This window comes from Lepidochelys kempii, chromosome 1, assembly GCF_965140285.1.
Source record: "Lepidochelys kempii isolate rLepKem1 chromosome 1, rLepKem1.hap1, whole genome shotgun sequence".
Lineage (NCBI taxonomy): Eukaryota > Metazoa > Chordata > Testudines > Cheloniidae > Lepidochelys > Lepidochelys kempii.
The window spans coordinates 28,907,793-28,932,040 of record NC_136380.1 but is presented as its reverse complement, the minus strand read 5'-3'; the positions used below and the strand labels follow the sequence as shown (position 1 = coordinate 28,932,040).

The 24,248-nt window shown below is 43.5% G+C and overlaps 1 protein-coding gene across 5 annotated transcripts in view; it reads right to left on the bottom strand.

Moving 5' to 3' along the window:
• Positions 1-24,248, bottom strand: part of AMOTL1 (angiomotin like 1) — a 140,133-nt gene that overhangs the window by 96,523 nt on the left and 19,362 nt on the right. For 3 of the 5 annotated variants that reach the window (XM_073337534.2, XM_073337543.2, XM_078852303.1), the window contains exon 1: positions 12,500-12,764. The exons of 1 other annotated variant lie outside the window; for it this stretch is intronic. In XM_073337534.2, the coding sequence (XP_073193635.1) occupies positions 12,500-12,596 (97 nt within the window). In that variant the 5' untranslated portion in view covers positions 12,597-12,764. Of the gene's footprint in view, positions 1-12,499; positions 12,765-23,029; positions 23,165-24,248 lie in introns of those variants that run through there. One more of the 5 variants, XM_073337507.2, reaches the window with a different exon arrangement.

The following is a 24,248-nucleotide window of genomic DNA, read 5'->3' as shown; positions in this document are numbered from 1 at the left end:
ACAGAGTGTTTTTTTAAGTTGTTGGTGTCCCTTTCAAGTGACAAGTTGCAATGCTAATTATGACAAGCTGCTAAAAGAGTCTCAATGTACAGCATCTAGGCACAGATGGTTCATTTGCACAAGTATTGCAACACGTTTAAAATGATCTCACACTTAGCTTCTTGTTTTGTCTTCTTCCGAAGGCCTTTCAAGCTGAAATACTCCTTGGTGGTGCCATTTTCAAGAAACTAGCATGATCATTAGATAACACTCATCCTCACACCAGCTAAGTGCAACAAGAACTAATGTATCCATGCTTGCTTGGAAATGAAAGACATTAAGGAAGCACACACTCCCCACCATACCAGAGCATCTGATTTACACATCGGTGAGTTATATGATCTGAAGTGCTTCTTATAAATACAGAAGAAATACGTAGTGTTTTCTTCCCCTGCTATACAGCATTGCCAGGACTGGACAGAATTGAATTCTCATTGCTAATTTTTTTTAAGTATAATAGAAAAATCCACCACCATAGAATACAAAACCAGTCAAGCAATCAAGCAAGAGATTCATGTGGAAAACCCAGGCAATATTCATCCAAATAGACTACTGGATCTATTGGTGCATTCTAAATCTTTAAGCATTATATAAGTCACACCCTCCTCACCAGCCAGGGTTCACCTGACTGAAGTAATCTTATTTAACTGACTGCATCATGGGATGAAAGGTAGTCTTGTTATGAAGATGCTAACCTGGGACTCTCGAGACCTAAGTACACAGTCCATGTTCTCCAGGAGTGTCCTTCATAAGGCAACATGTTTAGAGATTCCTACAATGTACCACCTCCCTTTCCAAGAGAGAAGATGGTGGTGCATTATGGGACATGTAGCCTGACCAAAGAGCCCAGATTATAGAAGAGAATCCTGAGGCAACTAAACTACAACTCCCATGAGACAGTGTAGCAGCACATGCAAATCAAACTTTTTTTATTATTCAGATTTTCACAAAAACACATTTTCCAGGGGAAAATTTAGATGAAAATGGGGGAGGGGGGAGGGAGGGAAAAGTTTTCACCAAAATTTTCAATGAGGAAAAATCCCATTTTTTGACCTCGGGCTGTAGTGCCTCTGAAAGACAGCCCTACCCATTGAAACTTGGGTCTTAAAGAATCCTAGGCTAGTGGCTTCACCACAAGGATCACAGATTATCAGGAGGTCATCTAGTCCTCAAAGCGGGACCAATCCCCAATTTTTGCCCCAGAGCCCTAAATGGCCCCCTCAAGGATTGAACTCATAACCCTGGGTTTAGCAGGCCAATGCTCAAACCACTGAGCTATCCCTCCCCAAGACCAACCTTAGTCCATAGTGCAGTTGGTTAAAAATCTAGTTTAAAACCATCTGAGTACCAAAAAGACAGGGGGCTCTACTGTCTGGGAGTTCCACTGATAGATCCCTAATCTTTTCATGCTCTAATTTAAAAAGGCACCCATGCATTTGTATACATTTTAAACCACTTATATGATGGTAATATTAATGTGCCAATTTGCTTTTATCTTGCGCCATTTCCTGTTCTCACCTCAACTCTGCCCAATATCCCATATCTGCTAGGTTGCAGCATTTAAAAATAATGCTTCAAAAATTTCTCTCTTCACAACTCTCAGCCCACCCCCTCTCCACTCCCAAACGTAAATAAAAATTACACTGTTCTGAGGACAGCAAGAATCAGTCCTTCACCTAGATCAGTGACAAGATGACAGTATAACATCTTGGGCCAACTAAAAACAAAGGGCCTGATTCTCCACTGCCTTGAATGTGGGTTGGTCACTAACAAACCTGCCCAGCGAGCGCCCAGTGGATGTAAAATCCTACCATACTGAAATAGCTACATTTTACATTCACTTTGCATTTCTTCTGCACAGGTTTAAGGAACTACACAAGGTGCACACCCACATAGAATCAGGCCCATATGCTTCATCTGGTTGGAGAACTGGGATTCACCCTTTCCAATAGAAGATATAGCACTTGCTTCTGGCCCTGGAAGACAATGACCTTAAAATGTCTGTATTATGATTTACAGAATAAAGACACTTTGCATGCACTTTAGAAGCCTCTAAATATTGTTAGCCCTGATTTTTCTCTTCCTTTGAGACCTGAATAGTTGGATCTATGATACTACAACAACTTGGATTTATAGTAAGGATTTTTTTTTTAAATGTAATCAGTAATTTTAAATTGCCACTTTGCTTGTCAGTAACATGAAATGCCAATGATCATATTGTCTCATGTCAGTGTTGCTACTCTGAGATAGAAAATTAAATATTATACATTCTGGAGAGTGGAAAGGCAGGAAACTCTCCTTGAAACATTGACATATAGAGGATGACATGAAGCCTGCAATTCAAGGAATGGGCAGCACCTCTTTTGTCAATACAGGTAAGGGGCAGTTGGCATTTTCATTACATTATATATTCTGATCTTCAGGCCATAAAAAAAAACTTTGCTCCAAGCTAAACTTGCCATGCAAAGTGTTCAAGCAGGAAAAATATTTTTTCACTGAAATGAAACCATCCATATATCAAACTGCTTCAATTTACAGGACAAACATTTGCAGAACTCCAATCCAAGGTATGATTCACCGTGTTAGTCCCTTCAAAAATTATTATATTTTCAGGTGTCAGAAATTACCCAGCACAATTAATTTCACTTAGGTGTTGCCAAAGGGAAAAAGAAATTTAAAAATAAGTTCAAATATTTCATAACCTGACATTTACAGTGCAAATATTTGTAATGAAAAATAATCATATAAAGCGAGCACTGTACACTTTACATTCTGTGCTGTAATTGAAATCAGTATGTTTGAAAATATAGAAAAATATCCAAAAATAGTTATAATAAATTTTAATTGGTATTCTATTATTGTTTAACAGTGCGATTAAAACTACAACTAATTGCAATTAATTTTTTTAATCGAGTTAATTTGTTTTGAGTTAATCGCTTGAGTTAACTGAGACTAATTGACAGCCCCAGTCACACCAGATAATCCAAAGGATCTTTCCATGGAAGATTATCCGAAAAAATTTATTCCTAAAATGCTGCATTGTAAAAAGATCAAAGGCAATGGGCAGCCCGTGAACTGCTGCCTCGGGGAGGCTAGCCCCCAGCCCCATGTCTTCTGGCCAAGGCCCCACCCGCACCGGAGACCAGAGTGCCTTTCACCCCAGCTCCAGAGCGCTAGGTGGGCGGGCTGCGGGCCCCCAGCTTCCCCAGCCCCAGGCAGGCAGGCTGCTGGTCTCCAATTCCCCCAGCCCTGGAGCACCGGGTGGGTGGGCTGCCAGTCCCCAGCTCCCCCAGCGTCAGGCAGGTGGCCGGTCCCCAGCTGCCCCAGCCCAGGGGTGGACCTGGGAGCGGAGTGCGGGCAGGGCAACACAGGACTGTTTGGGGAGGCGATACCCATCGCTCATGTCAAAGATCACATAACTCCTGTGAAAGACACTGCACAGAGTCATGCTACCTGTCATCAGGAGACTTAGTTAATAAGAAAGAGGTAGGGATTTCAGAATATGACATGTCCCTGCAGGGAAAGGCATAGCAACTGCATTGCAGTGATGATACACTTATAGAATGGCATGCCATAGGCAAGCTAATTGAAAAGACACATAATATGCATGCCAATAAATATTGCAATATCTACTATTGTTTTAGATGAAGCAATTGCCCATTTGCTGCATTCTTTCTGATGTGGGACAAAATTCTTTTCCTGTCTCATCAGTGTAAAACTGGTGTTACTCCACTGTCTGAAGAGGATTTATTCCAGATTTATAGAAACGAAAAGCAGAATTTGATGTTATAAGAAATATATATTATATATATAAGATTATATTAAATTAAATTAAGATTATATTAAATTAAATTATATTAATATATAAGAAATATTAAAAAGACACTGTGCCCATTTGATCCTCACATTTTTCTGACATTTCAAAAAATGATGTCCAGTGAATTTCCATGTGGATTTATTCTTGGGGAGAGGTGATTTTTTTTCTCTTCAATTTAACTCTGCTGCTCTGAGTGGAATGAGGACTGTTCCCCTTTAATATTCTGGAAACAAATGGAAACCAGATTATATCTGTCCCAAATCTGCCAAAAAAAAGTGTTTTATTAAAACAAAATCTTCCTGGGATTTTCCCAAATCCACAAAATATTCCTGAGTGCAAAAGTTTCCACTGGGACTATTACATTAGCAGATAGGCTGCATCTACACTGCAAAAAAACCTCATTGCAGTGAGTCTCAGAGCCCAGGTTAACTGACTTGGTCTCCCAGGACATGTACTGCAGGGCAAAAAATAGCAGTGTAAACATTCCCTCTGGGCTTGAGCCCCGGCTCAGAAACCCAGCAAGAGGAGTTGGTCTCAGAGCCCATGCTGCAGCCTGAATGGGAATACCTACACTGCTATTTTTAGCCCTGTAGCATGAATCCTATAAACTCGAGTCAGTTGACCCGGGATCTGAGACTCACTGCGCGTTGGGGAACGGGGGATTTGCAGTGCAGACATATCCAGACATGTATCCAGCCATCTCCCTAATTCCTCCCGCTATAAGGATGCTGCAAAGAGCAAGCTATTTCCACCTGAAAGCTGGAGTAACATTTTACCAGCTCAGACCTTTAAAATGCAGTTCTACTCTAAAAAGTGGCTGTATAAAAAATGCATTGTGGGGCACTAGACTTTTGTTTCATGGATTCCTGATCAAATCTGCAGAGTTCATATATAAAAATATACTCTTCCCTGCCTGCCAGCCCCGCAATCTCAGACGGTGCTCTAAGAGTCCAGTGGAGGTCTTTCTGTCTTACACATCGTAACTTAATAAATACTCTGCCTTCAGCTACACCCGCCTGTTCAATCCCGTTAGCCTTCAAGCACACGCACCCACACATCCCCAACTACATTTGAAGACAATGGGATTATAAATGGTTTAAATAAGGGCCTGCAGCTATGGATGAGGCATAAGATTCAAAGCCTTTCAGAGAGCTGGTTGGGTTTGGCAAGGTGGCAGCTAGGAAATAAACACAACTTTTTACGTATAAACTGACCACATTTTAGTAGGAATCATTGTAACATCATAAAATATAGAACCCCATGATGTCAATTTTCTGGCCACTTTTCAGAACTGCACTTTAAGTCATATGTCGCTCAGGATCCACAACCATCAAGCATGAAAAAGCCAGGAAATGTCAGAATTTTTTTGCTTCCTGCCTCATCTTTTGTTTATTATTGGGCAGATTCTGACACTGTATTCTACTTTATTCACTCCTCTGTAGTTCAGCTGAAATCAAAAGAATTATGTGTGGAGTACAGAGATCACATTCCGGCTTTATGCTAGCTAGCTATTGTTATAGCAGAAGTCACCAGTTGGCATTATTACAGTCTTACAAGTCTTTTTTCCCTTAGAGTGCTGGTAGTGGACATTCTATGCAGTATGCTACATTGTTAGTTTCGAGATGAAGATTTCTTTCAGGGGAACTAGTGCAAGCCACAAGGGAGTTTGCTCTCTGCCTTAATCCCTCTAATTAGAATCAGTTCTTGAGGCAGAGTTGCTTCCTGGGAATTGGGTATTCATGTGGGGCTGATTCCTGAAAGAGAAAATTGCCCGCATGTTGTTTGACCACCTCTGTTTCAGGTTTGCTGTATATGGCAACTAAAGCAAATTATACTAAGAAAATACCCAAACTCCATGTCACTGATTTCTCCTACAACAGGAAACTGATTTGCAAGGCCCCGAAATCTGCTACCTATTTAGTTGGGGGTCACACCCATAGTGCAGTAGTCACTTTCCAAACACAGAAGAAAGCAGAGACCCTGCTCCAAAGAGCTTACAGTCTAAAAAAGACAAAGATAGAAAAGGGTGGTGAAAATGATGCAACACACAAGCAAAGGGCCTGATTCTTCCACCATACACAGTGAGCATATACACTGAAATCAATGCACAGCAAGGTACTAATCAGAGTGAGCAGAGAATGGCAGAATGTGGCCCTAAAAGATCAGGGTAATGACAGGTGCATGACCTATTTTTTATAAGTTTGGCCGTTTGCTAAGTTAAACAAAATTCTCCCCCTCCTCACTCTGTCATGCAACTCCCTCATCTTCCCCTCACAGCAATCCTAGCTTCAGTCTGAGCCATCTGGCTGATTGCTAAACCAATCATTGACCTGATTTTTATATTATATAATGTTTGCACATAGGAGGCTGAGCGGGAAGCCCCCCTCTCCGCCAGCTCTCCCTTGTTAAAGAGTGGGCAGCAGAACATTCTAGTTACGCTTCTGTCCCCTTTACTGTTTTCTCCCTACCTGTTCCCTTTCATTATATTTTCTGTGTCAATAATGAAGTCCCAGCTCCTTAGACTATAATAGCTCTCCCCTGTCCTGAGTCCCACCTTATTCCTCATTCTTCCCCAGCTTGCTCTGTGGGAGCTCTGTCTTCCTCTCTGGGACTTGTGTTCTTCTCCATTTTCTACGCTTTCATCATCTCTCCCCCTTGTCCTCACAGGCCTCTGCTCATTCCTGCTCTCCCTTCTCCAACCTATACCACTTTTCATCCCCATCTCTCTCCTTCCTATTTACTCCACACTCCTTGCCAGCATTCTCCCTCCAATCTTACCCTCTCTCTTCCACTCCCTCTCTCACGCATGCACACACACATACACCCCTCCCTTACTTCTGATTTTCCTACCATACATCATCTTCTCTCCCCATACCAATAAGTAAGTATTCAGCCACACTAGCCACCTTCTCTCTTTGCAGGCCCATGCATGAAGATGAGTTCCTCCATTATGGGATCCCCACCCAAAGCAGCTGCCTCTTCTCCCTCTTGTTGCTCAGTGGGTGGCCCTTAGGCCCCATATCCTCTCTTCCTTTCCACAGAACCTCTCACAACCTCTGCAGGGCCCTGCTTTCACATCATAAGAACAGTCTCCCATTAAGCAGTTACAGCGAAGCCCTCAGAATAGGTCTGGCTGGTATCTAGCTGCCAAGTACTAGTAGGATATACACAGGCTATTCCGGCTCAGTTCTAGCCCAGAAGGCAAGCTTGTCTGGGGGTCTAAACCCATGCACAAGCCACTTATGATTTAAGCCAGTCTCCATCATCATCAAAACACATTTCAGGAATGGAAGAATCTAACTTGGTCATGTATTGTGCTACAGATTATCCTTTTTGGATAAACCACATTCCCTTTTGAGAGTTAGTTAGTCCCGACCTGGTAGATGTGGTGTGCTGGAGAATCTTCACCCACCCCCAAACAATCCAGTTAAGTCATAAATCCAAGATCTCTAGATCCACTGATTTTGGTGAAGTTACACCAGCATAAAACTGATGTAAGAAGCACTGTTCCCTCTCAGCTGTGCGCGTGCACACAGATCCTAAACCCCATGCACACGGCGAAACACGGCATGCACAAAAGTTTGCAGAGAAGCACAACAATTTGCACAGAAGAAATTTTTTGCACACACAGCCTGTCAAAAATTAGAGGGAACATTGGTAAGAAGGTGAAGAAACAGGTCCTACAGGTTTTTTTTAAACCACATGTTCAAAATGTATCCATAGATGTACCAGAGAAAATATGTGACACCATATTTGGGTCTTCAGCATGTGCTACTCAAAATGAGCTATAGGTATTCTATGTGCTGAATGGCACAAACAGATTCACAGGAGTCTTCAGCATATTGGGCCAAGTCTTCCATGTGACACCAGCAGAGAATTTGACCCATTCATTTTAACATTTCATTCCAGGTCCTCCAAAGCTTGGCTGACTGGCTCCCATTTAGCTGCAAATGCTCCAGCATTCACCACGTTGTGACATCACATCCAGTGCCAATACTCACAAGCCCTTGTGAGCATTGGCACTGACCCACACAGGATGAGAGAAGCAATATTTTACAAATATGTGACATGGTATTGAAATGGGGTTTTGCATTTCCATTTTTTAATATCTTTTGGGATAGAAGATAAAAAAATATTACTAAACTGGGCCTATAATGCTAGCAAGAGCACCTAGTTTAGTGTTTTTTAACTGAAGATCACGAAGGGGATAAGATCCACTATCCTCCTTTCACAGAAAGTGGAAACTGAGGTAGAGAGAGATGACACGACTTGTCCAGCGTCACCTAGCAGGCCAGTGGCACAGCCAGGCATAGAACCCCAAGCACCTATCCAGTGCCCTATCCACTGGACCACACTGCCTCCCAACACATCACTGACCTGACTCTGCTACTACTATTTATGATTTGTATTACAGTAGTGTCCAGAGGCCCAGACTACGATCAGGGCCCCAGTGTGCCAGGTGCTGTACAATCCCTATAGGCCAATTCCATGCACAGTGGGTTCCCCTGGGAACTTGGCCAATTATATTCTGCCTATTTACATTCCCTCAGCAGTTTCAGCGGGATCAGTGTACTTCACCTCCTGTACTAAAATGTTATGCAAGACTGCTGTGGTCTGTTACACAGCTACTACTTTCCACTTCAGAAGTGTCTGCATTTTTAGTGAAGCAATCACTATAGAGTTACCTCATAGAGGTATTGTGAGGCTTAATCTGCTAATGATTGTAAAGTGCTATGAGATCTTTGGATGAAAGTTGCTGTAGAACTATTATTTGCTATGACATCACAACAGAGGGCATGCTGGGGCTTCACAGATGGGCAGGAGCATGGTACTGCGATTTAAGGGGGACTGAAAAAAAAAGGGGGAGACTTTAATGTAACTAGAGGGTGAAAAATCCCTTTACCTTTGCTATTTGGAGGACTCAACACACAGTTGGTTTTTTGATAAAGTATTTACAGGCCACCTTTAAAATACTTTTCAAATAATTAACTCTTTTTGTTAATTGCAACATAGCTGTCATAAATACACCCCTCAAATTTCCATGCAGACAATGTAAAAGGACCCCATTCAATTTAAAAATCACTCTCTCTCTCTCTCTCTCTCTCTGAAAGGCTTTTTGTTTTTTACCTACTATTGTAAAACACCTAAAATTATTATAAACACTATAAAGTACTACTATAAATGCTACCATGACCAGGGCCTTACAAATGCCTCGATAGATGAGATGTAACTGATCATTTGCTCTGTGCATCTGACAGCACCTGCTGAATAATCATTTGCATGGGTTCCACTGTATAGCCACTAAGTCAATTTCCACTATTGTTCTTGTTCATACAGCAATGGGAGAGAGAAAAAACTTTTTTAAAAAATAGGAAAATGTAAAACCACAATAACTGGCAGTGAGACTTGTAATTTCAGGTTCTAAACCTGCCTCAATTTAATTGTTTTCTTCTTTAAACTGACTTGATTTCTCATCTATGCATCCTTTATATACAGTTTTATCTTCATTCTTTCCTGTGGTGCATTAGTATGTTTCACCATTCTCTAATAAAGTGTAACCTAAATACAAAAGCTTCTTTAGACCAGTTCCTTCTCCTCCCCCAGCCCACCATGCATGCCTGCAAAAGAAGAAAATATCCTACTTACGTCTCTCCTCTGACTTCAAACAACCTTACATGCATATTCCCCTTGTCTGATGATGTACTCTAAACTCTGATTAAAATTGCTAAGCCCAAGCATCCAGAAAGACAAATTCTAATCTATATGTGCTCTAAAGGCTCCTATCTCTTTGGCTTCACCAACTGCTAAATGATTGCTGAGTGTTTTCAAACTCACATTTTCACTTCTAGTGCAGGATGCTTGATTGAATAATTATTAATGTCACTTTAATCACACCTCAGTAATTAAAATGTTTCAGAGAAAGGAGTCTGTTAAAACTTCTTGCACTGATGGCCTAAACCACTTTAAACGACAATGTATAGTGACATTTCTGATGTAGAAGAGTATTACAAGTGGCCTGGGGTTCTTTTTAATAAGGGACTTTTAAGGACAGACACATCACTACCCACAGACATTTAGTTCCCTAACCTTAAAGTTCAGATGGAAATAGTTTCAGTGTTCTCTAATAAAGTTTAATCAAACACTTGACATATTCAACCTTAAAAGAAAACTGGAAACATAATGATAGGACTTGATGGAATGATGGAATCTCCATCATTGGAGATTTTTAAGAGCAGGTCGGACAAACACCTGTCAGGGATGGTCTAAATAATATTTATCCTTGCCTTGAATGCAGGGTACTGGACTAGATGACCTCTCCAAGTCCCTTCCAGTTCTATGATTCTATGACTTAGACGGTCATTTCTTTACTGACCCTAAAACTATTTTTAAGACGATAAATGTACAGAAATCATGTGTGTTGCTTGGGAAGGTTTTAAAAACTATTGTTTCATAAGAGCAGCCATACTGGGTCAGACCAATGGTCCATCTAGCCCATTATCCTGTCTTCTGACAGTGGCCAATGCCAGGTGATCCAGAGGGAATGAACACAACAAGTAACCGTCAAGTGATCCATCCCATGTTGCCCATTCCCAGCTTCTGGCAAACAGAGGCTAGGGACACTTCAGAGCATGATTTTGCATCCCTGCCCATTCTGGCTAATAGCCATTGATGGACCTCTCCTCCATGAACTTATCTAGTTCTTTTTTGAACTATAGTAGTGGTTCTCAAACTTTTGTACTTGTGACTCAATCAACACAGCAAGCCTCTGAGTGTGACCCCCCCTTATAAATTAAAAACACTTTTTAATATATTTAACACCATTATAAATGCTGGAGGCAAAGGGGTTTTGGATGGAGGCTGTCAGCTTGCAACCCCCCCCCCCATTTAATAACCTCGCGACCCCCTGAGGGGTCCTGACCCCCACTTTGAGAACCTCTGAACTATAGTCTTGGCCTTCACAACATCCTCTGGCAAAGAGTTCCACAGGTTGACTGTGTGTTGTGTAAAGAAATACTTCCTTTTGTTTGTTTTAACCTGCTGCCTATTAATTTCATTTGGTGACCCCCTAGTTCTTGTGTTATGAAGAGTAAATAGCACTTCCCTATTCACTTTCTCCACACCAGTCATGATTTTATAGACCTCTATCATATCTTCCCCCCCAACCCAGTCGCCTCTTTTCCAAGCTGAAAAATCCGAGCCTTAGTAATCTCTCTTCATATGGAAGCTGCTCCATACCCCTAATCAATTTTTGTTGCCCTTTTCTATACCTTTTCCAATTCCAATATATCTTTTTTGAGATGGGGCGACCAGATCGGCACGCAGGTCCCATGGATTTATATAGAGGCAACATGATACTCAATAAACGTGGAGTCTCTCTCTGCACAATTTAGGGTCATTCAGCTCTCACGCTGCATTAAAGCTGAAGACAACACATAAATCAGCTGAAAAATAAACTTGTGTTGCTGCTTCTTCATGTTAAGTGCCACCCCTGTCCCCGGCAGCATGCACGGGTGGTGGGACCCCCAGCTCCCTGACGGCAGGGCCTATGCATTAACATACCGGGGTCTCTTCCCCTACACTGCCACATTCCAAGGAAAGCTCATGGATCAGAATTTCTGAGCTGGTGTCTGTCCGTTCAGAGTTCCAGCGTTGAGCCAGCTGAGGATCAGGCCCCAACCTTTAGAGTGTCGTTTGCCCAGAACCTTTCAACACAACTTTTTTAAATTATCACCGGACTCATTAAAAGTATTGTCTGGAGGGTTATCTAACAGCCCTATTTCTGACCATACCATGGAACAAAGACAGAATTGCTGAGACAGGCTGCAGAAGCGCAGTACATCTGTACTGACTGATTGCAGAACCGGTATCAGAATGTGCACGGTTTGCCCCGAATTCTGGTTACTCAGCACAGCTTTCATACAAGCATGTGGCTTATAAGCTTTTCTCTGTTTGAGGCAATTCTCAGACTGTGGGTCGGGACCGCATTTTAATGGGGTCGCCAGGGCTGGCTTAGACTCGCTGGGGTCCGCAGCCAAAGCTCAAGCCCAAATCCAAGGGCTTCAGCCCTGGGCAGCAGGGCTAAGGTTAGAGGCCCCCTGCCTGGGGCTGAAGCCCTTTGGCTTTGGCCTCCCGGCATAGGGCAGTGGGGCTTTTGCTTCGCCCCCTTCACCTGGCGTGACGGGGCGTGAGCCGACTCAGGTTTCTGTCTCCTCTCGTGGGGTCCTGTAGTAATTTTTGTTGTCAGAAGGGGGTCGCGGTGCAAAGAAGTTTGAGAACCCCTGCACTAAGGCACCCTCTCAATCTCTCTCTCTCTCCCCCAGCTTCTTTTTCCCTTCCCCAGTCTGCTCCACTATCAACAAGCGCTGAGCGAGGCAACAGGCACTTCCATGGTCAGGCAGCTCTGACTGAAGGAATCTCAGACATTGCAACCATATGTCAGCCTCTTTCAGGGAAAAGCGAACTAACTTGACTTCCCAGTCGCTGTTTACATCCAAAATAAAGCCCCAAAGCTGCAATCAAAGGCTTCAACCCTTCCGCGGTGCCCCCCAAAGTCTCCCATGCTCTGTTAAAGGAGATCACATGGAGCAAGTAGCTTTTGCAATTTCCCCCCACCTCCTCAAAAAATAAGTTTGTGTTTATTACCTTTCACTTCTTGCTCAGAAGTTCCCGGCAGAAACTTTGCAATCCACATGAGGCTACCATGGCTAGTTTTGACCCCACCAAAAAAAAAAAAAGGCATAAAGCGGCTACCGTGCAAACGTGCTGCTTGACATGATGTGTAGAAAACGGATCGAGATGCAGAGGAAAACCTCAGATCCAGGACACAACAATCAGCCCCATTCACACTGGAATGAAAGGAATGTCAGAGCTTTACCTACTGCCCAAATCATGGCAGTCTCTGCTGGGTCCTAATGTTGCACCATGTATCCAGCGAGAGTTCAGTCCCAAGCAGACTGTGCTGAGCGGGCTGGGCGGGATAGGGGACTGGCATCGAAATGGTAACACTACACTATCCTGCAACACACACACACACGCGCACGCACACGCCAATGAGCTACCAGGTCCTAGTGCACCCGGAGTAAAGCAGGACAGATCGAACTCAGTAAGCGAAGTCTCTGGCAGAGAAGGCAACGCTGGCATAGCAGGGCCTGCTGGTGGTGGAAACCCTATGGCAGGAGTTTGGAGATTTTAACCGCGGTTTCATCTAAAACTCCTTCGGATTTTATTCTAGGGCATAAAAACACATTGAAACAGTTTTAAGCAACCGCTTAAGGGAGTGACAGAATACTTGGTGGTCTTCTGGTGAAGATGGAGCAGAGTCATGCTCCACACACGGGGGGGGGGGGGGGAAATCTGGTAATTTCTAATTAGAATGGTCTCCTCTGCAAGTTTCTTCTGCCAATATTTGCACTGGAATGGATCGAACTGAATCCATCCCTGAAGGTAATTTAAGATTTTATTTATTTTATATTCAGAATAATCACATTTCATTCAAATTGTGTTGGTTTGGGGATTGGGGATTGTTTTATTTAACAATTTTTGTTTTGTTTAACAATTCTCTTGGTGATACATAAGTCAAGACAGAGTCATGCTCATTCTCACTTAGCTGTGTTGACTGACATCCCAATAGGAGTAAAAAGCAGAAAAAGCTTAATCACCAAAGTCACAGATCACAGGAAACAGCAAGCATGTCCCATTTTTACATGGTCAGTTTTTCAACCATAATCACCATCACTTTAGGTGGTTAGGGTACCAACATGGGACTTGGGAGACCTTGGATTCCTTGCTCCATCACAGTCTTCCTGTGTGACTTTGGGCAAGTCACTTAGTGTGTCAACAATGCAAAAATAGAATAAAATAAAAACTAATAAAATAACCAAAACTCTGCTGCAGCAAGTCTCAGAGCCTGAGTTTACAGACTTGGGCTTGTGGTGATAAAAATAGCTGTGTAGACATTCCTGCTTGGGCTGGAGTTGGGCTCTGAAATCAGGCAAGGGGGTTGGGACATCTACATGGCTATTTTTAGTGCCCTAGTGCAAGCCCTCTGAATCCGAGCCTATCGACCTGGGCTCTGAGACTTGCTGCTGCAGGATTTTTTTTTTTGCCAGTGTAGACATAACATTTGTCTCTCTGTGCTTCAGTTCCCATCTGTTAAATGGGGCTAATAGCACTGCCCTACCTCACAGGGATTGTTGTGAGGACAAATACATTAAAGATTATGAGGTGCTCAGCTACTGAGAGAATGGAGGCCATATAAGTACTCAAGACGAAGAGATAAAAAAATGTTTTTAGCATTAAAACCGGGGCCTCAGGCATTGGTGGTACCTCAGTCTCTCATTCACTGCCTATGGCACACAAGTTTAATCTCCTGAGGACCGAAGGGCTTTAGTCTAACCCAAATTATCACTCAGAGTTGATGGTTTAATGGTCCATTCTGGCCTCAGACTCCATGAAACTATGAAAACAGGTCTGGCCATGTTTATTACCTTCCACTCCTTCCCCATCTCAGTGTTCCCCTTTTGTAGTATTGCTATCGTTTATTTGTATTACAGCAGGGTCTAGAGGCCCCAGCCAACATGATAACAGCCCATGCCCCAAAGAGCTTACAGTCTAAAGAGCTAAAACAGACAAAGGGTGGGAGAAAAAGCATCTCTCTCTCTATCATCATCATCATCATCCCACTTTACAAATAAGGAATGGTGGCACCAAGAAATTAAGTGACTTGCCCAAGGTCACACAGACAGTCTGTGGGAGAGTTAGGCATTGAATCCAGATCTCCAGAGCCCCAGTCCCGTGCCTTTAGCAAGACCATTCTTGCTCTCTGTTAGGAAATCCTTTCACACCGGTTAGAATTTGAGTGAAGGATTTGCATTTTGTTAGTGTATTTGCACTTTCGTTGTTTTGTTGAGCAGCATCCCAAGTGTGCAGATGTGGGGGGGCAGTATAAATAACATTACTGTTATTAAATCCAGGCCCTTCTCCCTGCTGCACAGCTGCCTCCCGACTCATTTTCCCATAAATCGCTTACTGTACATATTCCTTCGTGTCAAGCAGTGGATTTATTGACTGTGCTGGACAGCAGTACTGTAGAAACAGGAAAACAGGAAATTTGTCAGCACACAGTGGTTCTTTGCCATTCAGCACACCAGTTCCACAGAATGCATTCTCATTATGGCTGGAATTATTCATGATTTAACTTCACCAACCGTACCTAAGCAAGCCATTCTTCAGACTTATGATGCTGTAGAGTCTGATTGCGAAGTGGGAGACCTACCGGTATGTGGGTAGCATGTGTGTGTGTGTGTGATTATTTTGGACTTAGTGCCTTTCATCAAAGCATCTCTAAGCACTGTACAAAGGGGTGCACTCAGCTTTCTGAGGCATGGGGGCAGGCAGGCATACCCCCTTCATGCCATGTATCTGTACTCAATGTGCTGTACCTTTCCCTTATTTCCTGGCGCCAACATTTCTTACGGTGACTGGATAGTTCCTTCTTTTGTCTCTCATCAGGAGAGAGAACACAATGCTAAGGCATGTCTATACTTTGAGCTGGGGGCGCAAGTTCCAGCTTAAGGAGACATACCCATGCTAGCACTGATCATGCTAGCCTGCTAAAAATAGAGTGTAGCTGTCATGTCAAGAGGAGCCAGCCACCCCGAGTATGTACCCAGTGCTAGCACTGGCCCATACTCAGGGTGGCTAGCTCCTCCCACCACTCACATGGCTATGCTGTACTTTTAGCACACTAGCTTGATCAGAGCTAGTGTGAGTATGTCCCCTCGAGCTGGGAATCACACCCCCAGCTCAAAGTGTAGACGTACCTTTAGATTTCTCTATTTAATTGCTCCAGCTACCTTTACTCAAGCAAAACTTCCAGTGACTGCAGGATTAGCCCTATCCTAGTAGTTACTTTATAGTGCCTAGAATGTGCAAGGTGCTTTACAAACCCACAAAGAAGACAAAGGGGCTGATCCTGGGCTCAGCCCTTGTTCCTATGTGCTACTCTGATGGTGTAGAGGGGCCAGAGAAGTGCTGCAACAGGCTGGAGGAGAATCTCCCCAGTGCAGCAGCAGTGTAGCACTATATTTGATGCTATGCTAGCCCCCTCACAGCCCCCAGCATGGGGTGTGTGCTAGAGATGGGGCTGAGAGGGGAGAATCTCTATAGTGATAAATACTATGGGAATTCTGGGCTCCTCTAGGCTGTCGTGCATTCCATAGGCTGCCTGGGTAAGGCTTCTGTAAATTAATTATTTTTTCTTTAGTTACCTTGATCCTGTATTGAATTTTATACAATCTGAATAAAACTAGATTTGTGGGATTTAACTGAGTCTGGTTACATTAGCCAGAGACTCCTCCAACCCAGTGTTTAGAAAGGTTTGGTTTGGTGTTTTAGCCTATCCTTACAGGCACCTGCAAAGAGGATTATATCCTAATACGTCTTTCTATAGCCCCTTCAACGCACAATGCATGATCTGGATTGTGTTGAATTTCAGAGGATGATGGTCTCTTTCTGCCTATGTAACTTTGTTTCTCTTTCCCCCCAAACCCTGTATTTTTGGAGACACATTTGCCAGGGCTTTTCAAAGTCCTTCTCTTGTTCAATTCTGTTTTGACTTCACAATTAATTTAGTGGTTGTGAAGGGTGCAAGATTGGAGACTGAAGTTCTCTAGTAGGTGACAGGTCTGGTACAGGCCAGCAGGAGCTCAAGCTTCCTCACACCACTTGTCTAATGGAGTTAGAATGTAACCCTAAATGGGACAAGAGGGTATTTCAGTTCCCATGCCCACACAGTCTTTGGCCTCTCTGCTGAGGATGCCTATTATAGTCATGTAAACAAGAATTCACTATGAACTGGATTGATGATATCTTTTTGATGATAAATCATCAAATTTGATGATTTAACTGGGAATTGGTCCTGCTTCGAGCAGGGGGTTGGACTAGATGACCTTCAGGGGTCCCTTCCAACCCTGATATTCTATGATTCTATGATCTCATTTCACATAGGCCCATGACCAGCCACCTATTGCTAACAAGGGCCCTGGAACAGATTTAAGACCAGCAATCTAAAAATGGAAGGCTCTCTAATCTATGAGAGAGGGGAAAAAAAAACTTCCCCAGATTTCCCACACATTTCTGCTTTAGTTGGGAGTGGGCAGAGCAAACGTTCCCCAAAACGTGACAAATTTTTCCACGCATTTCTAATGACCCTTCTGCACTGAGTCATCACCAACCTCCTGTGTCATCTCGAGTCCCCAGTCAGCTCTGTGTTAGTGACTCCCTTTTACTATATAGGTCTGTGATGTTTATTACACCCAGGCTGCAGGCAAGAGCACTGAACTCCTGTGGACTCGGCCGTTCTGAACAGTAAGTTCAGTCTGGTATTGATGCTCATTACATTTAAAACCACCTACGCATGTCATCACATTGACTCTAAATGCAAACAAACAAATAATTATCCCATTCCAGCCGACAATTTGGCAACCCCAAATGCCTGCACCCCATATTATTTCTTGATTGTGACTGCCACTTCTGATGTTAGACTAGGCAGCCCACGACTTACAGCCCCACTAGCATTACCCCCTGCTATAGTGTATGTACAGCCAGCCTAAGATAGGAACAACCAAAATAGTCATGGTAAGATGCTTGGACAACAGCATGAACCAAAACGTGGAATTAAAATACAGTCTATAAAGAAGACGTTTTATTAGAGTAAATTTAGTAAGTAACACAGATCCATTAAAAAAAAAGCCTCCTTACCATGTCTCCTGCCCAGTCAGATGGAAAGAATGTAGCTGTTCTGATTAATCACTAACTTCATTTATCCCAGATACACGGCTTGTTTCAGCAGATATTATTTTAACAGTCATCAGCTTCTCTGAAATGTTTTAAATTATGAGCAGAGGCACATCCACTTGTGCTCTTCAAGCAGTAGTTCCATAATTCCATCTGCAAAAGGTGTTTAAACAATCCAGCTACCAGATGGCCAGTAAACTCAAAATCTTGGTGAGCATTAAAAGAAATATATTATTGCACTAAATTAATAGCCACTGCCAGGTTTTCACTATGGTGACGGCTGTACATATTTATCAGCTCCCCTCCGCTGTGCATTTAATAGGCTGCATTGCAACTACAGACAGCAAAGTCATCTCTGCACATCTGTTTTCCCAATTTTGCCAAAGAGCTTTCATTTTTCTTTCCTCTAATAATTTGACCTGTTTCGTTTCTGGCAGAGGACTCCGTTAAATGGAGCACTAGCTTCCTGGATTCATTCCAGCCAGAGATGAAGTCAGAACAAGGAAAAAAAGCAGCTGGTGGCTACTAAGCAATGGGAACAAACAGGCAAGGGATTTTTAAAAAAGTCAAATGGGATTGGATTCCTAGTTGTAATGGTTGCACAGGAACAACGTACCACAGAAACTGTATTTCCTGCAATCACAGTAGTTGTAGCATGCCTCCCCTAGTACATCTAGATAATCACACGTGTTCAGCTATCAGGAAATTTGGTGCACAGCCTCTAAGAATTTCCACAGATGTATTAGGTCTTTTACAAAAGCATTCAGATCTGGAGTCAGGAAGAGTGGGTTTCCCATCTCAAACCCCATCCCCCCATTTTATTTTTCCACTTTTATCAAATTTCCATTACTCTATCACAGATTTCTCTGATCCACTCATGTAGGGAGAGAGCTCTTTCTTCGCACACATCTTTCCTCATCTGGCCTCTCTTCATCCTGATATTCAACTATCTTATCCTAAAGCAGCAAACAGACCAATTTCTAGTGACACTTCCAGTTGGGTGTGACTCAGAAGCAGGATGTAGCTGTGGCAGCATCAACTGACGCCCCTCCTTAAGAAAGCATCTTTCCGTTGCCCTTCCTTTCTCCGAGACTAAAAATTCCACCTCACAGCTCACCAAGGAGACAATACAACATTCTTCTGCTAGGCTGCAGAGCAAGTGTGAAATATTCTGTTTTCATCATTTACAGAACAACAGTCACAGGCAGAATCATAAGTGCAGAAATCCTGAATTTTGGGAGAGTAGACAGAATGGATGAGAAGAAGAGAGAAGAGTTCATTTTAGGCTAATCATTGTGGACCCCTGACAAAATGATGCTTCCAGTACTTGCTTATCACAATCGTTTTAACTTGGGAATGAGTACGGGACACTTCAGCTAGCAGCTACAAAAGGGCACAATTGTGTCAGATGATGAATACCTCCGGAGGCTTCTCATCACCCTCAGTTCCTATGCTCTTGTGAAACTGAACGTGCAAAGCTCGACTCAGGAGATTCCCTTTGTCATGCAGGATCAGACTCATTGGTGACTGCTAGGGACGACAGTACTGATCATCCAAACCAAGCCTTTTATGAGCTGTGGGGGGAAAAAACTGGTTAAACTTTCTTCTCCTCTATTATGTTTCATGCTGGAAGCCAAAAGAACCCAAATACCATAATAAAGACCATTCTCATGATATTTCAAGCTATATAGGAAGCAGGAAGGACCCGAATCTCATGAAAGTGCTTGGAGCACTTCTGTACTTGGAAGTCTCTAACTATCTGACAATGAGGAGATCTCTCTCGATCTCTCTCTCTCTCACACACACCTCTGTCTTGCTAAAAACTCTCTTCCTTCTTCTAAGCTCTAATCTTTCCTTGTTCTTCCATTTTTGCACAATTGTCTCATATTCTGTTTTGGTCTTATCTAGTTTAGATGTGAGATCCTGTCTTACTCTAGGTTTGGAAGGAACAATGGAAATGTAGGGTGCAACCAAAACTACGTTTAATAATAATTTCTGGCCTCTGGGACGTTGAATGTTCCCACACAGCCGCTACTCCCCTTCCCACACAAGTGTTCAGATGGGGAGCAGAAACTGGGTGGGAGCACCCTCAACTTGCCAGTTGTACCAGCACACCAGGGAAAGTGATTTGCACTGAGTAGAGGGCTGGCACAGATTATTGCCTTCTCGGAGCAGGAATGGAACCAGAGAGTCCTAGGTCACAATAAAGTTCCTGGTCTACTCTCAGAGAAGCACAGTAATGCTCTATCCCTTGCTTAGAGCTTGTGGCAAAGACACAGTTAGCCTAGTTTTGTAGGTCCAAAAGATCTTGCTAGTTGATCATCCAAACTCTCTGCTGTTTCATTTAACCAAACCAGATCTTAGAACTTTTGAGGTTCAGCCATCACTAGTGAGGATGTGGTCAAGGGAAGGGCAAAAACAATGACAAAAGGTACGTAAAGAAAGACTGAAGATGTGAGGGATCAATAAGAAAAGCACAGAAGGGAAGAGTTGGAATCTGCAGCAGGGCAAGTACGTTTTAAGTAATTTGCAGATTTTAGACCTATAAGATCAGTTAGGCAATGGAATAAGCAGCCAAAGGATGGCTGTTGACATTGCATCGCTAGAGATATTCAGCACTAGACTAGACACCCATCTAGTATGGATTATTTTTTAATAATCTCAATCCTGACATCAAGCAGACAGAGCTCACAAGAGCTTCCCTACAATCCAGTTTTTAGAATATAGTTTCCATTTAGGCATTGCATTAAGAAATCCAAACTCTGGGCACCAGAGGTTCACAGTAGAGATGTGTACATGATAAAATGACCATTTTTCTTCTATGCAGTGTTGTTGTAGCTGTGTTGGTGCCAGGATATTCGAGAGAAAAGGTGGTTGAGATAATAGCTTTTATAGGACCAACTTATGTTGGTGAAAGAGACAAGCTTTTGAGCCTACATAGAGCTCTTCTTCAGGTCTCCTGAAATTGGTCCAATAAAAGAAACTACCTCACCCACCTTGTTTCTCATTTTTAATTCTGCCTATGGACAACCCTGTGTTTTACTTTAGGATGCTGGTGATCTATCAGTTCCTGTATGTTGTCTCCAAAAGAGGTTGTGTCTCCATAAAATCCAATCTCCTTACCAGAAAACCAGTATTTCAGAAAAAGGAGTGTATGTTCACAGCAATACTCAAATCTCAGGCTTCAGAGCATAAAATGATCAATGAAGGAGTCAGGGAAGACATTTCCCCCCAACTACATTGCACAAACGGTGCACTGTGAGTGGTGGGGAAGGAAGATTCACTTCCCACCGAAGTTCATGTGATGACCATTCCTGGAGGTGGAATACCAGAACTTAATGATCCAATGAGGGAAATTGTACGTTCTTATGGACACATAATGTTGCCCTCTATGAGACATGATGCTCTGCTCCAATGGTCAAGTTTAAAAGTGCATGACTTTCTGTGAGGCAGTGGGGAGGATTGGGGGGAACCACAAGAGAAGGGTCTTTCTGCATGTCTAGCTAAACAGAATGTTGAAAGTCGTACCACAAACAAATACAGTCCTGAAATATCAGTGCACCTCAGATTAGACTCTGCCCACCTCCTTCTGTGAGAACATAATTAACGTGTTTGGTTTTAGAGAGGTCTGCTCTCTGTTGTTTAGTAATGTGAATCACGTCACTTGGTCCCAGAGCCCTCACAGTGCAGAATGCTGACAAAGAGCACTGGGCTCATACCTGAGACCACCCTAACTTAAGATGACTTTGGTATGAAGCATAAGCACAAAGGGAAAGCCATTGTTCTAGGTCCACTGGCACCAAGGGGTTATATGGGGAAAGAGTGTACCTCTTCCTCAGGATAACCGCTTTTGCTGTGAGTGCCTCAGCTTCCGCTTCTCCCATGCTGAGAACCTGCTGCTGAACAGCCATCTTGCTCAATGGCAGTAGGGCAGAACTGTCAGTGTGACAATGGAGCAGGCTAGGCACGCCAGGCTGGCTGTGATGCCACCAGCTTTTCTGAGAAGCCACTTGCCCATAGAACCAGAACATATTTAGTCAGCTCTCTTAGAATAACTGCACTTCGCATGTTTACTGCATATTACACCTCCAACCTTTCCTACTTCTAAACTACCCGGGAACCTCTTGCCTCATTTTTCATTTTGTCAGGCAGTCTTGAAAGCATGACCCACACCACCACCACACATACACACACACGCACTCTTGTGTCTCCATGCCCTCTCCCCATTCCTCAGGGCAACAGGTGGTCAATATCTTCAGCTGTCTCTACTGGCGCTGATGGTATGAGCCACCTGTTGAGGATCTTCTGATGAGCAACATGTAGTCCATCTCATCCTCTCTGGCCTGCCTCAATACAGCACTTCTAGCTAGGGCTACAAAACAGACTACTTCTGCCATGGCCCTGCTGAGCTGGGGTTAAGAGAAGACTCATGACCTTTATTGCCTAACGATGTCCTAATGAACCTGCTAGAGATTATGGATCATCTCTCTTAGAAAGCAAGTGCTGGAGGACCCCAAGCAAATAATTAGGGGGTGTCTCTCAGCCTCAGCTCATAGACCCGACAGCAGGGTCTGTTTGCTGCTTCCTGTTGCATTATTTGGGTAGATGGTCACCCAGTCCCCAGAAATGCCTTTATGCCTGTTTGAGCCAGTCGCCTACACTGGGTGGCCCCCAAGAAGCTACCTAGTGCCCCCTGCAGCCCAAACAGGGGAACTTCTAGCTACAAGACTTAACAGGGATAGAGCAGGCCACCAGCACCCAGTTCCCCACTTGAAGGTAAAGTGCGTGGGATCTTGAGCCCAAGCAAGGGGCTGACTGTATGTTCCCCTAAGTTTGTCGAACCCTGCCAAACCAACCCATATGAAGTGAACTATTGATTTCATTCTGGGAGCTGGACTCTTCACTCCTCAGATTTCACACATTTCTAGTCCTGATTCCCCTCTGCTCTAACCACTAGGAACATAGCATACCAGAGGACAAAGTTTTGGGAGCTCATTGTAGCACTAACCATCAGAGCAGAGAGTTACAGAAGTGCTGGTGCCAGGCACGGGTTAAACTTTAACTGCACTTCCAAAAACCTGGAGCATTTACACTTTCTGCAACAGAAATGTGCAAGCTCTTGGCACAAAATTAAATACCCAAGCAAATGTGATTCAGAAAGGTACTAAATACATCTCCTAGTATGCAGCAGTGTCCACCTCTCTGGTCTGTGCATTTAAAAGCAATGCAGAAAGGAGCCACTGGTAATGATGCATTTATGCGGCAGACTGCACTCAGCAGCTGCCCTATTTTTTAACTAAGTCTTCTCATCCAAATTACAGTATAGGATGCAGAGAAGAAAAAGACATAGGAATATATGCTCTGCATGGGACTTACCCAACTGATCCAATCTGAGTGGTGCTGGTGCGCCTTCAGAAATCTCATTGTCTGCAGGAAGAAGAACAAATGCCTGGAAAGAGCAGCCTGATTCATAGATGTATATTGTTAGAGAAATAAAACTGCTTCTAGTAACACTGCAGTGAGGCCGTTGCTTAGCTCGCCACTAGTTCTGCCAGGTGGTGCTTTCTCTCAGCATGTCTGTTTGGAAATTAGCAATTGTCAAAGAAACTTTGGGTCAATTCAGCCCCAAAACCAAAGCATATTCTTGCTGCAAAATGAAAACTCATCGTCCCACCAGCACCCATACACTTTGCGCTGGCAGAGTCCTGGGGGGCTGCACTGCACCATTCTGATCCGTGATGGGACACCCAGGCTGCACATGTAAAACAACAACCTCATTTTCTGCTGTGTCCTCCAGACTTTTCAGAAGCCCCGCCACTCCCATCGCCTGTCCCTTTTAGTGGCCAAAGATTGGCCAGAAGCATCATTAACCAGAGCAGAGGCTCCAGAAGTGAGCACTCCGATCCTGTGTCCACCTGAATGGACACAAACACCTCCCTTCGCTACTGCAGGCCCCTCTTTGCCATCCGGCCTGCCTGCCCACTGGTTGCTAGGCAACCACAGCAGGCAAACGTATTCGGCATTAACTCTCCCACCCTCTTTGAGATTTTTTGTTTGTTTTTCAATTATTTAAAAAGAAAAAAAACCCTGAAAAAGGCCAGATCCTCAAAGACAAATAAATAACAAAGAAACCAAAGAGACTCTTTCCCCTTCAGTCACTGGATTTGATCTCCCAGATACCAAAATCTCTTGTCTATCAAATGGGGATGTTGTGTAGCCAGAGTACATTTCAACCTATGGAGAGGAGGGGAAGGGCTACAGCCCAGTTTTCTCCCTCCTCCTGAATAGCAGACCAAGCGAGCCCTTTAACTCTGTGAATTTTCACCTGTAACACTCACAGGAGAAACTCTCACAAGGCACTAGAAGAAAATTAATCACTAGGGACTATCCTACACTGAGGATAAGACATGGGGACTTGAAATCTAGCAAGTCACCCTCACCAAAGGACCTTGACACTTCACACACATCAGTGAATTTATCCCCACAACACCCCTGTGAGGTAAGGAAGTACTATTATACTATACTGTCTTTGTTATTGGGATCTTCAGTCTAGCAGACAAACCTGTAAGTAGATCCAATGACTGGAGGCTGAAGC